This window comes from Portunus trituberculatus, chromosome 44 (assembly GCF_017591435.1).
Source record: "Portunus trituberculatus isolate SZX2019 chromosome 44, ASM1759143v1, whole genome shotgun sequence".
NCBI classification, from domain to species: domain Eukaryota; kingdom Metazoa; phylum Arthropoda; class Malacostraca; order Decapoda; family Portunidae; genus Portunus; species Portunus trituberculatus.
In genome coordinates, this window is record NC_059298.1 from 20,350,559 (window position 1) to 20,365,337 (window position 14,779).

At 37.9% G+C, this 14,779-nt stretch overlaps 1 protein-coding gene across 1 annotated transcript; it reads left to right on the forward strand.

Annotated features, from left to right (window-relative positions):
- The first annotated feature begins 3,823 nt into the window (after positions 1 to 3,823).
- On the forward strand, positions 3,824 to 14,560 carry LOC123519085 (phosphofurin acidic cluster sorting protein 1-like). The gene is made up of 7 exons (XM_045280276.1): positions 3,824 to 4,614; positions 4,904 to 5,081; positions 5,644 to 5,769; positions 8,737 to 8,896; positions 13,347 to 13,525; positions 13,710 to 13,803; positions 14,024 to 14,560. The coding sequence occupies exons 1-7, from the start codon at positions 3,953 to 3,955 to the stop codon at positions 14,182 to 14,184; spliced, it is 1,560 nt and encodes a 519-aa protein (XP_045136211.1). The 5' UTR covers positions 3,824 to 3,952; the 3' UTR covers positions 14,185 to 14,560.
- Positions 14,561 to 14,779: the final 219 nt, after the last annotated feature.

Here is a 14,779-nt window from a genome sequence, read left to right on the forward strand (position 1 = left end):
AGAGGGCCGGGTTCGAGTCCCGGGAAGCGGCGAGGCAAATGGGCAAGCCTCTTAATGTGTGGACCCTGTTCACCTAGCAGTAAATAGGTACGGGATGTAACTCGAGGGGTTGTGGCCTCGCTTTCCCGGTGTGTGGAGTGTGTTGTGGTCTCAGTCCTACCCGAAGATTGGTCTATGAGCTCTGAGCTCGCTCCGTAATGGGGAAGACTGGCTGGGTGACCAGCAAGCGACCGAGGTGAATTACACACTACACAGCTATAAGTTATAACATTGGTCGAAGGGCATGAAAGGAAACTAACGGCGCTGTCTTCACGAAAGTTAATGGACACTGCGTTATCAAAGTGTGTGTGTGTGTGTGTGTGTGTGTAGTCATGGTCCTACAGTACTGTATCGTCAGCTAGTCATCCTCATCGTTCGGGTCGTCGTCAGTATACTCAGCGCTGCCTTCACGCTCCAGTAGCTCGGCCTTCACACATTCAGCCTCGAACCTGCAGGGCCGTCCTTCAGTCCCTTCACTGAATAGACTCATCAGTATCTTGGGCCTCGACTCCAAGCGGAAATTGGAGTCGAGTTGGAACAGGCGCAGGAGAAGGATGACAGAGATAGTGACTTATTTGTATTTTTTTTTCTTTTTTACACAAATGGACATTGACAGATAGACAGAAAAGATGAAACATAGACGCACACACAAATACAGACAGGCAGACTTTTTTTGTTTTGTTTAACTTGTTACTAGATTTATTTTTTGTGTGTATTTTATTGACAGATGAATGAAGAAACATACAGGTAGACAAGTCTCTCTCTCTCTCTTTCTCTCTCTCTCTCTCTCTCTCTCTCTCTCTCTCTCTCTCTCTCTCTCTCTCTCTCTCTCTCTCTCTCTCTCTCTCTCTCTCTCTCTCTCTCTCTCTCTCTCTCTCTCTCTCTCTTCTCAAACTTAATTGAACTTACAACCACTTCACAAAAAACAAAAGAGAAAAAAGAAAACTCATAAAAAATACATTGTTTTTATATTGCATTTTTTTTTTTTTTTTTTTTTCCTCGCTTGTCAGGTTCGTATGTGCTTGTCTTCAACTTCCCTCTTGAATTTTCTGCTGTTGCCAGCCACCATTAAGGCCTTCTTCAAGTTTTCCTCTCAAGACAACAGCTGCTTTTTTTTCCCTCCATTGTCCTACGTGGTGGTCGTCTTCGTTTATCGTCCTGGATTTCGCCATTGTTAGGAGTGTCGTCATTACGAAATTCTCCGAAGATTTTTTACTTGCAGAACAGCTGCACTTCTTTTTTCATGTGCCATCTGACGGCATCGTCTTCTCTTCGATGTAAGAATGGAAAGTTTCACTATAACTTGCATTTGTGATGTGCTCTCCTGTCTCTGGATCGTAGACTGAGAGAGAGAGAGAGAGAGAGAGAGAGAGAGAGAGAGAGAGAGAGAGAGAGAGAGAGAGAGAGAGAGAGAGAGAGATAGGGAGAGATAGGGAGTGTATAAGACTCAGACTTACCCTTTTTTCAAAGTGATCAATAATATAATCAGTCAAAATAATTGAATCCTGAATGGAGTTAAATGGCTGGAGCAGTCTGGCGCTGATTTGCTATTATAACATTTTTCTGTCTTTTGACTGATTCATTAAAGTTGATTTTGTGACTCGCTCAGTCGTTCATTCGAGATTAATGGCAAGTTTCCGTTCTTGTATATAATCGATATTTTTTATTATTATTCTTGTGTTTGTTTTCTTTCGTTTTTGTTATTTGTCATTATGAGCCTTTTTGTTTCTTCGTCTTTCTAAACTTTTTGTTTCCCCGTTTTCTTAGTTTTATTTCTCTGATCATCTATCCGTAGTATTTCTGTCGGTATAGGTTCTTATGTTTCTCCGTGTTCATAAACCTAGTTACTCTGTGTTTAAGCTGTACTTATCTATCTTTAGAAATTTCCTGTTTATCCTTAAGATTTTTTTCCGTTTTTATAAACTTAGTATTTTTCCGTCTATAATTTTTATTTACTGTTGCTCTTTCTCTGGAATCTTTCGATTCGTACATCAATAAAACCCACATTCCTTTGTCTTTACAAACTTTGTTTCTCCTTCTTTATAAGCCGCTTTTATTCTCTTCATTAAGCAGCACGATGAAGAGTTAATTTGTTCTCCTAACAGCCATAATGAGCAGGAGAATCTCGAGCATCCGCCCCATTGTCTGCACCACAAATGTCTCTCGCCTTCAAGCTGATGAGAAGGAGGAGGTAGTGGCGGAAGTGGTGGTGGTGGTGGTATAGGAATTGGAGAAGGCAGTATCGTACCCAACCCACATCTCATTACCACATCCCTCCCGCACCCCGTCATAGGTTCATTGGGATGTGTATCAACCTGTCATTAGCGTTAAGGTGGTTACTAGAAGAGGTCTGATTTGCATTTTTGGCTTTGATTATACCAACTGAAGCAAGCGCAACAGACGAGGGTATAGATAAAATCACTAAAAGAAAAAAGCTCCTATGATGATAAATACTGTGCTGTCTTTTCTCGTGAAATTGACATGTCAGATAAGAAAAGGCTTAAGTCTTGTCGGGTAATCTTTCTTATTCTTGTTTTGTTTGCTAATAAAAAGATTCGTGGACCTTCCGCAGAAACATTTCCAGCCACATTAAGTTATTAAATATGAAAAAGGCTCTTCGTCTCGCTCAAATATTAAAGAGAGAAATGACTGCTCACGAGAACAACTTTAGCTAGATATTTGAGAATTATGCTGCTGCTACTTTGCGGTCAAAAGATGTCCACTCCAGTTCAGGAAGCTCGAGTTGAGTCTTATTTGATTGCCATGCGTTAGTCCTCGGTGGGTTACCAAAGTTCCTAATTCTTATGTTTTACCGTTACATTTTAACAAGATTTCTACACTATTACCAAGATAAACCACTCCTGAGAATACGCCTAACCATTTGTGGTCTTTTAATAACAGTCATGATAAGAAAGCGAATCGTTTCTGAATACATAAGTAAGCCATCTGCATTTTTATCACTATTCGTGGGGGAAGCTATACCTAAGGAAAACAGTCTGCCCAGGTAAACGTTCCCTGTCTCATACAAGCTTGACGGGCGGACAAACTCTGAGTGACGGCCGGGACACGAGCAGGCACAAGAATGGGAAGCTGGAACCCTCCACCCGACTTGCCAACCAGTGCTGCTCATGTAGATCTGTTTGGACACTACATCGGATGCTTTATGCTGACGAGGAGTGGGGCCGTAAGAGGGATGGAAAGAAGGATCGTCGAGGGAGGAAAAGATGAGCGGGAGGGAGAAACAGGAGGAACAGAAGAGAGTAGGATGGAGGAAGAGACAATAAGGGATGCCCACAAAACACAATGCAGGGAAAGGCAGGTCTCGTTACACTTCTCTCAACCTGTCATCGCGTATTACCTGGGCATGAGTCAGGTTCATTAAGGGATGCAGCTAATTACCCGCTGAAGGTACAGGTAGTGAAGTAGGTCGAGCTACCGCGCCACTCACCTGTGCTGTTACTTCACATTCATTCCCTTGAGTGTTCAAGGAAAACTAAAAATAAACCCTCTCTCTCTCTCTCTCTCTCTCTCTCTCTCTCTCTCTCTCTCTCTCTCTCTCTCTCTCTCTCTCTCTCTCAGCCTGCTTCTCTTTTTTTTCTGATACCTTTCCAAAATTCTCCCTCAAAGCCTCTCCACGAAAACTATAAAAGCATCCCGCGTTTTCCAGGAAGGAGAACACTTGCCGTATCGCTGCCCGAACAGGGGATTGTTTCCATTTTAAAGCTACGTGTCATGTGAGCATTTCGTGAGAGAGAGAGAGAGAGAGAGAGAGAGAGAGAGAATGAATGGAGTTTTTCTTACAGGTTCAGGCAAGTCATTACTGAGTGGTCGATTGGTGAGATATATGCGTGTACCAATCCTTCCTGTGGTGTGGAGAACATAACATGGAAGTTGAGAACAGTGCACAGACGATATGGTAACTCTATTGTGTGAGGCTAGTGGAGATAACGCCCCCACCATGGCCGGAGGCTTTCCCCGCAGTTGTTCCTGGTCCGTCACACCCGCCACTCCGCCTGTGGCCACCCTCTCGCCCCCGGAGCTGCCCCCACAAGCCAGGGAAGGCGGCCATCGCAGCAGGTGTTACAATGATATCTTCGAAAAACGTGCCAGTGTATCGATGGTAATGAGCGCTCTCCGAAGCCCCACTCGCCCAGAAACTCACATTCCACGTGCAGACCGCAGCCCACGCCGCTCTTTGGGGGCAGTATGGCGCGTCTCATCTTCCAGCCCCGCACGCCAGCTGGGAGCTTGGTTGGGACGAAGGCCGCGTTCTTTCGCCGGTACAGAAGACACTGGAGGGAGCCTATACATAAGTGGCCAGACTCTAGCGCCGCCTACATCGCCCGTGCCATCACTGTGTTCCTCCTCTCCGGAACTGCCGTCGCCTCTTGATGTGTCTGGCGGTCAACACCATTACGGCGGGTCGGCCAGCACGGCTGCATGTCTCAGTAGCAGTCCGTCTGCCACCTCCCTGGCCGCTCTCACAAAGACTATTGCCCCGCGGCGGCCAACTCGTTTGGTCATTAGTGGGCGCGCGCGGCCTCGTCGCCCCTATCATACGCCGTGTGTTACAAGGTATATAACCATTACAGGCAATGATTCGCTGAGGTGCCTATTCATTAAATTGTTACAGGTGCACAAGCAGTAGAACCCTTAAGGCGCTGGCATACTCCGCATTTTTTCTTTAACATGCGTTTCGTTATTCAAAATTAGTAGCAAACAATATGACATAGCTGTTGGAAGAGATAGATCAACAGTTTGGCTAGAAACATTTTATTGAAAAAGTTTGATATGTTGCTGTTTTTGCTGGTATGATTACCTTTGTAGTAAATATATTGATTTGCTAACTGTTGTTTTCTTCCAGGTTGTGCAATGTGACAGTGACTCGGCTACAAGTAACACTGCCCCTTGGAGGCGACCTGAACTCTGTTACCCTTGCCGTCAAGATGCAGTCTTCTAAGAGAACTCTTCGCTCAAATGAAATCCCTGTCCCTCCCAGTGGCACCCTTGACACAGAACTCCAGCTCACCTTCTCCCTACAGGTGAGCTTGCCTTCTTTCTGTATGTAATTACCAGGTTGTTTTTCGATGTTTTCTTTCATCATCGGCAGAAACAGCTGCAGCAACAGAACCAGCATTAGAAACATCTTTCAAAGCAGGACAAAGACTTCTCTAGCTTCCTCCCCTTACTGGTTGCTGCCCATCCCATCAAAGCTTATTACAGATCTGTATCTGCTGTGCCTTCCTTTAATATTGCAACCCCAATTGTATTAGGAATATTATTTAAATCATAATTATTGCCTGTCCATCATTAAGGATTTATATAACTAAACTACAGTTGCTATAAGATTATATTTAATTTTTTTTTATATATATAACCATCAAATAAATATTGAATAATGTATTGCTATATATATATATATATATATATATATATATATATATATATATATATATATATATATATATATATATATATATATATATATTTTTTTTTTTTTTTTTTTTTTTATCAGTTTAGGTAAGGTGTATATGTTCTTAAGTTGAGCACTAACAGACATGTTTCTCTTGTGTTATACTCATGACAATCTCTTGTTACCCCCAGTACCCACATTTCCTGAAGCGAGAAGGCAATACTTTGCAAATAATGCTACAACGGCGCAAAAAATACAAAAATCGTGCATTTCTCGGGTTCAAAACTCTAGCTGTTGGAATAATCAACATGTCTCAGGTAACCCTAATATATATAATATATATGTTGTTTCTCTTTTAAGTGTTCTTAATGTCTGAAAATATAATCTACACTTATGTAACCTAATCACTACTTAGCTATTGTATGATTAAAATCATAATAGATATTCCTTTTTCTGTCTTTTCCTTATATGCATAATGTAGGCAATGTGTTCATGCTTCTGTTTTAACAATGGTTACAAGCTCAAGACTATTGGATAGATTAAATAGAAATATACTAATGGTTTTTCATTTTAAATTGCATGTATACATTTTGATAAGTATTGCAGTGACTAGAAGTACAGAGATCCTAGAAATTGTCTTGCAACTTAACATCATTAATGTCTCAATAACTAAGGAATTATACATTGTTCTCTATATCAGGGAGTTAGTCCCCAATAAGATCCTCTCATGACCAAGCTATCCAACCTTCAGATCAATATCATACTACAGTGGAGACTCAATACTCGAACTTCATTCATTCCAAATGGCTGTTTGAGTATCAAAAAGTTCAACTATCTATATCTATAAATCAGGTACAGTGGTACCTTGGAGTACGAATGCTTTTGAGTACGAACAATTCGGATTACGAACAAAAAAATTGTGTTTTTTTTTTTTTGCATTGGAGGATGAACTTTGCTTTGGAGTGCGAACAATAACAAATGTACAGTGGTACAGTGGAACCATGCGTGCTTTGGGATCCTAGAGGTCTCCAAGCGCACGGGTTCGAATCCTGTCCACGGTCTGAGTGTAGGTGGGCTTCCTCACTCGAGGCAACGGTTTCCTAGCGGGTGGGCTTTAAGATAGGAGGTACCCTAAAAAGTATCCCCTTTAGCCCATAAATTCCCGTGAAAAAGCCCACATGGTATAAAAAAAAAAAAAAAAAACATTGCACGCACCACTGCGTAATCAGCTGACTGCATGCTGGGGTACCACGCTGCCTCAGTGCCTCAGGAGTGTTGTTTGCAGTTGTTTGGTTGTTGTTTTGTAGTGCCACAGATAATAATAATAAGTTTTTCTTAGTTACTAAGATCACTGCCTAGCGTAGCAGCACACATGGTCACGAGACATACAGACAGACATATGGAAGATGCTAGAAGATCCGAGGGCAAGAGAGAGTATCCAGCTCATGAATTAAAAGCCTTAATCCTTATAGCCCGTCAGGCACGATCGTGGCTCTTACATTAGAGCCCGTCAGGCATGATCGTGGCGCTTTTCAGAAGCCGCGCTCCCACAGTCCAGATAGGTATATCTTATATCTGGGCTGTGCGTGCTCCTTTATGCTGCACAGTTTGTTTATGCTTGAGGCAATCTGTCATATATCGAGGCCTGTCATTGGCCCATTGTTTTCAAGATGGTGGACACTTAGCCAATCATGTATCAGCTTTTACAAGGATATGTTTATGGAAGTGTGAGGGCACCAAGCGTGAGGATGGTGAGAGCACTTATGTCAGTATGCTGTATTTTATCATTTTTTATGTATTTCTTGGTGAGATATAAGATATACATGTATTTCCATGGATAAGTAAGCAGTTCAGAAACATATTGTGATGCATGACAATATTGGAATTGTTATTTTTATCTCGTTATTGGTTTAGATAAGAGTGCATAGTGCTGGCTTGATTTAGTTGTTTGAGGAGGATGTGTTGACGCTTGTTTCTGTCCGTGAAGGAGTTGAATTTTCATAATACCATTTGCTTACTTCCCTGAGTTATTTTCCATAATGAATGCAGTATATCAAAGAAAAACTTATTGGCTTTTAATTATAAGTGTGTGTGGTGCTGGCTTGATGGAGTCGCATGAGGAGGATGTGGTGACGCTTGTTTCTGACCACAAGAAGTTGAATTTTTATTATATTACATTTTGCTTATTTTCCTGCTTTATTTTCCTATCTTCTATAGTTATAGCATAATAGTAGTAGTAATATATATAATAATAGTATATAAAAAGTAAGAAATTAGGTGAATAATACAATTTTTTTTGGTCTTGGGAGGTGGTTTGGAACGAATTATAATTTCTTCATAAGAACACATGTATTTTGATGCTTTGGAGTAAGAACAAAATTTTGAACGGATTAAGTTTATATTCCAAGGTACCACTGTAATTCATTTTAAACTTGGCAAAACCTCAAGTTTATAAAAATTTCAATATAATTTTTTTCTTTGTAATTATGATTTGTACAGACCATTAGTGAAGGCTGATGATGGATAACGTAGAAGAGGAGGGGAGAAGGGTGGGGAGGAGGAGGGAGTTTGTCGGAGGACAAGTCACCATTTATGAAAACATCTGGTGTAATTCCTATGAACCCATTAGTGGAGGGATGTGGCTCACTTACACTTGCACTTTCACTAGATTCCTTATTTTCACCACCAATATGCCTCTTTGGTGTCAATGTAAGTTTCTAAATGATAAACTTAACGACAGAATGCAGAAGAATGTGGTTTTACTCAAGAATGTGGCAGGACTAGGGATGCACACCACTATCTGGAATACCAGCAATTTTTTTTACTGGTAATACAGTATCAGTATGGGACAGTGGCAGCAGCAGAGAGGGAGGAGCCAAAACCTTGTTTACAACCATGTGTGCAGCTGTTCGATTAACAGATATTTTCACCACTAATAAGTCTTTGGTGTTAATGTAAGTTTATAAATGAAAAACCACAGACAGAACGCACGAGAATGTTATTCTGAATACTGCAGCAGCACAACTGGTGGAGGGATGGAGGGAGAGGCTAAGGAACCTTTGTTTAAAACCACATATGTGGATGTTCAAAACTATCAGGTATTTTTTTTTTTTTTTTTTTTCTTTTGTATTAAATTGAACTTTTGTGTTCAAGCATTGAAAAGTTTGACTATTAAAACGTTCTATTGAGTCTCCACTGAATTTCCATAAAGTGTCCAAGAATAATGCATCACAATATATGAAAGGCCAGTGTATTCATGACTGTATTTGTCCTTTTTATGTCAGGTTTTGCAGCGCCCTGTTGACCGTGACCTAGAGCTGTACAGTGAGGGCAAGGAGAAGGGCTCCCCGCTAGCCAAAGTCACAATGGTGTCCCTCTCCTCACAGCCTGTCGATACAGATGAACCCGGGGAAAGAACAAAATCCTTCATGGCTGATAATCCTGGTAAGTGAAAGGAGATTGTGATACTTTTCAGATTTTGTATAAAAGTACGTAATTAAAAATGAATGCCTTTTATATTATATTGATCTGTTACAAAATAATAACTAATGATAAACATGTTAGTGGTCCTCATCAGCATAGACAAAGAAAGTTGTATAAGATCAGTAATAATGTCACCGATGCAATCAAAGTGCTGCAGTATTAATTCAATGTGTAGTTCCTGGACCTGAGAGAAAACACTAACAGGTTGGTGAAAGTAGGAACGGTGGCTGCAGAGATGATAGCAAGCATGAGGGAAATACTGCATGAAGAAGCACTGGGAAAGCTGTAGTCAAGTACATTAAGGGGAAGGGAACAAAATGAGTTGAAATTCATTTATGAAGATCACAGAAACAGAGGGATTGGAGCATATAGATAGAGAGCACTTCTTTTGTCAAGGGATAATGAAAGAGGAATAGGATATAGATAGTGTGATAAGAGAAAATAGTATTGCAAAATAAACTTAAATATAATGATAAGAACCAGAAATTGATAAAGAAAAGTAAGGAACTTAGATGTAGGGTTAGAGACTAGAAATCAAGAAAAGATAGAATATATATATATATATATATATATATATATATATATATATATATATATATATATATATATATACAAGTAAGGAGCTTAGATGTAATGATAAGAGCTCGAAATCTATGAAAATAGAAAGTATTCAAATAAGAAGCACTCAAAAGTTGAAAATCAAATGGGATGAAAGTAGAGAAAAGGAAACAGGGTTATATGAACTTTATGCAGATAATATATAAGTAGACAAATGCATAGTGCAGGACAGATTATAACAAGAGTTCAAATGCTAAATAATAATGAGCATAGAAGGACTAGGGAGTAAACACAGTGATCCAAACACTAACACTCATTATTCAACAACTCATTGTATATTTTTCTATACTTTTGGTAGCGTATCTTATAAATATGATATCCGCTATAACTCTCAATATGAATTAATTGCAAAGTATGTAATTCAACCAACTCTAAGCTCAAAGAGAAAAATTTTGGGCTCTCTCTCTCTCTCTCTCTCTCTCTCTCTCTCTCTCTCTCTCTCTCTCTCTCTCTCTCTCTCTCTCTCTCTCTCTCTCTCTCTCTCTCTTCATATGTTTCATTTATCTCTGTAATATATAAACAGTCCTTAATGTTGTGCTAATGATAATAACTTCAATTAACCCTAAATAAATTAATTAATATTCTGAAGCAACAATGAATCAAGAAAATTTAATTAAAAAAAAGTGCTGTTTATAAAAATTAAATGATGCTCCAGCCCTGGCTCCTCTTACGGCTCTGATCTTGCGGCGGCTCATGCAAGGTACACCACAAGAAGGCTGCTCATCATTATACCCTGATAATGCTCTTGGCCAACTCCCATTCCAACCCCGGATGCCAGCTCTAGAAGGTCTTGTTGCTAAGCATTGCCAATCCAACCCTTGTCCCCTGCTACTTAAGGATCATGATGCACTACTGGATTAAAACTGTACCTTCTTAGCCTACTCAATAATACATACTGCTAAACTGCTGTGTCATATTGAGTGCACTTAACTAAATGAGATTAAATGGATTTTTTTTTCTCATTTTTCGAGTGGTGGTTTCATGACTTTTGGGAAGATGCACTTTTATCAGGGGTGATTTGCTCCTCTGTGGATAGAAATGAGATTTTCCAGTTAGCTAAGTGATAAAAGGTATAGTATAGTGTCATGATGGGAGGTAAAACTGGTATGTGGTATAGTAATTTCGAGAAAATAGGTATGAAATTCAAACATTAGTATATACTTGCTTCTCACAAACTTGTTTCCAATTTTGAACATAAACTTGGAAATAAGTCTGTATGAAGTATTAAGAAATTTATTTGGAAACACATATATGGTAATAAATACATATGCCTTTTCTAATCCCTTTACCATCTTATTGTACACATACCTAATTCACTCTCCCATCATAAGTTGCATTGATGGTTTTGAACTCAAAGGGAAACAAGTAAAAACTTGTGTTATATAATATTATGAAGACACACATACTCATTGGGTATGATGTTATCAGGATAGGCTTTCCTTTTAGAGATGCAGCAAAAGTTTTTTGTAGACTTAAAAATAACTCTGCCCTCAGCTTTTATCAATAAGATTATCAACAGTAGTGAAATTGATTGTTACAGTATGCACACTTATGTTTTTACTATTTCTGTATATTACTGTGTAAGTGTATCTCATGCACGCTCATTTTTTTACATGAGTGTAGATATATGAATTTCATTTTAATGAGAAAAAGTGTTTAGTCAGTTATCAATTAAATAAGAAAGACTTCTGGAAAAACATGTTGATATATTTCACCATCACTAAAATTATCTCTCCAGCTTCTAATGAGGAAAAGATAATCTGACAGTATGACCTGTTATGTAATTATTTAGTTCATTTACAGTTATATTTGTGGATTATCCCCCTAATTTTTAATTGTTTTAATTCAGAGGTTTACAACCTGTTATATATATATATATATATATATATATATATATATATATATATATATATATATATATATATATATATATATATATATATATATATAATATAAGGGACAAGTACCTAAAAAAAATTAAGAATTTTTACTAAAACCAGTATAACAAAGTGATTCCATGAATAGTGTGGCAGATTTGACATGCCTTTATGGTGGCCATCCAAAACTCGGGAAATGATCATTATGGTCTTAGTTTTTAAGGCATTATACTTTGTGCCTCCATGTAAGGTGTTTTGTCCTCAGCAAGGCTGCCACAGCTAAGAACTTACCTCACTCCCAGATATTTCAATGATATCCTAAAGGAGATTTGACAGCTTTACAGATTGGTGTATGAACTGAAAGAGATTAGGAACCACTGCTTTGTGTGCATATATTGTACCTATTCCTTTATTTCTTTATTATTTTTTTCCCTTGTTCAGTCACTTGAGACAGTCATTGGTGGAATATTCAAGTCTTTGATTTGATTGGCTCATGCACAGCAGTATACAGTATTGTATTGTGTATCCAAAATAAACATAAAACCAACATATTCATATTGTAGAACACTACAAAATATTATTTGTAAACCCACCAAAATGCTGTGGGCTCTTTTACTCCCATGGGTGTTTTTCATTACCTCATAATCTTCTCCTCCAAGACTTGCTTTACTGACAACAACACTGAATGAAACAAGAAAGGTTTTACTCACTTTATCCTTATTATTATTTACTCAACAGTTTTTAGAGAGAGATTAGGCATAATGTGTGTAAGTTCTTTTGAGGAGATCCAAGAGCATATTTTGTTTTGTCATTTCTTACTTATGTGATACATGTACATTAATTTCTCTCCTAATCCACATACAATACTATACTGTATTGTTCAGTTTGCTGTACATCCTTCAGTCATGCATTATTGTTGTGACATGACTACACACAAAGCCATGAAGACAGTGACTTCATTACATTAGAGCAACATGTGCATCTTTGGGATGATTTATACTAATTCTTATCCTGGCCTATGTTGATGCACTTCCCTTTTGTTCCCCTTTAATGACCATAATTCAAATATCTGGGCAACACACAAATAACTTGATGACAACCAAAGACTGTACTATTGGCAGGACTTAGAAATGTAAAATGGTTCATCACTCCTATCCATTGACCATTCAGACATTGCCTTCCTGTGGGTAATGGCACTTGCACAAAACAAAAGTGCTAACAGTGGCTTCAAAACTTACTCTCTCTCTGATTTGTAAATGTACATTCCTCATTGATATTAAATGGTAGTATGTATATTGCATTATTTTACTTCATCACAATAGATAGCATTGCTAGTAGCTGTGTTACAAGATTATCATAATATGCTCTCATTAATTCAGGTGATCACCAAGACTGACATTTAATGTGTTCCAATAACACCTCTGCCCTGGAAGTGAACAGTTATGGCTGTGTGGATTTTTTTTTATTTTAGTAAGTTAGAAACAATGAAGTTAGATTTTTCTGCATGTGATGTATTTCCATTAATTAGTTTCATATATATGTATTGCATTTTCTTCTTTATTATGATTGATGTACAAGATATTATTAAAACAGCAATTTAATCCAAGTTTCTAACCCACAAATGAGGCTTGTAACATGTTTGTCAATTATTATAGTGAAGCTAAAATTGATGGAATGTCTTTCCATCACTGCAAGCTCCATATTGCCTCAGCATTAATGGCAATATTGACACTGGTTGAGGTTCATTCAGTAAACTAGTGGCCATTAGAAGCTTGTACTTTTACTGTTATGTTCATGAAATAACTAGTTAGATTTTTAAAACACCTCTTTGTGTTATTCTCATATTCATTGACTAACTCTGCATGTACTTTACCAGTTTAATTACTTCTGTTTAAACCAAGTGTTTTTCTCAACAGATCGGTCAGTGGATCTTGTGGAAGTCTACAGCGATGATGATGAAGATTATAGTTCACAAGATGAAGGAAGCGATTCTGAACCCATTCTTGAAGGCGAAACAAGACGGTCACACCACCACCATCACCACCATCACTTGAGATCAAACACTCGTTCTAAAAGCTTACCTCCAAATGCTCGAGTAAGATATTTCTATTTTTTTTTTTCTGTATCACTTCATTCTGGACTTTTAAATACACCAACAAGTCTTTCAGATTTGTACCCTCTAGTCCCACTGATCATCTTCTGTCATCCTCTTGAAAATATCCAAACCCTTTTGCTAAATGAAAAACCAGAAGTTGAATTTTTTTTCCATTTTCTTTCAGCAACGAAATCTGAAACAAAGGTTTATTGCTTTGCTCAAGAGATTTAAAGTTCCTGAGGCCTTTGAACAAGATCAAGAGTTGGATCCTAGAACTGGTAAAGTTTTTTTTCAATACATCACCATGTGGAATGTTAAAACTTCTAATGGGTGACTATCACAAAAGAACATATACTTTTCTGAATAACTGCTATTCACTGTAGAATGTATTTTCTGTTGTAGGTTTCAATATCTTGAATGCAGATCTCTTTTCCTTACATTTCATGTTTTGAAATTAATAATTGTTCTTTTAATGATGATAAATTTATATCTCAACAGGTGCTGAAGTAGATGAAGCTGAAATTGAAGATTTGTTTGATGAACTGGAAGGTCTAAGTGACTCTGGACCAGAAGTTGACACAATCTCCATCACCTCCACCCCCAAGCCCTCACTCCGGCCATACTTCTCCTCCTCTCGGTCCTTGCTTAATGAAGGTTAGTAGAAAGGTGCATGGGCTGTGTGTGGAAAGGAAATTTGTGAAAACTGTGCACAGAACTGCTAAGGAAAGATAATAATGCAACTATGTCTTGGGCCATTTGTATTAACTATGAGTTTATAATGGTTGGGGCAAAAATGAATAACAAATTAGCTGCTGCAAAATTACACCTGTCTCTTCTTGTTTTAAATCAATGTTTTAGAAATATCACTTTGATATTTAGGAAGAGTATTGGTTCATCACTACAAATCATCTCACCGTTGAAAAGGATTTTTTTTCAATATGATTTTCTTATATTCTTATGAAGATGATGAGTGACACAGTGTGTTCTTTGATGTTCAGTGTTGTGTTGAACTTCACTAAAGCTGCATTGTCACTGTTTAGGATGGTTTTACATATTATGTTTTTTTTTTTTTTTTTTTTTTTTTTTTTTTATCATTTGCCAATTGAATGTTTTAATTTTCAGAACAGAGCACCTAATGATGAATTTGATGTTTGGTCTTGTTTAGTATGTTACATAAATATGATCATGTATTTTACTATAGAAATAAATCACTTCACACAGAACCATGGAACACTGGCCTGCATGAAACTAAAT

Bases quoted from the DNA above. Each gene is read 5' to 3' on its own strand.
- LOC123519085 (XM_045280276.1), top strand. From the start codon at position 3,953: ATGGTAACTCTATTGTGTGAGGCTAGTGGAGATAACGCCCCCACCATG. The intron at 8,897-13,346 runs GTAAGTGAAAGG...TTTTCTCAACAG, and splicing joins CTTCATGGCTGATAATCCTG to ATCGGTCAGTGGATCTTGTG. The intron at 13,804-14,023 runs GTAAAGTTTTTT...ATATCTCAACAG, and splicing joins AGAGTTGGATCCTAGAACTG to GTGCTGAAGTAGATGAAGCT.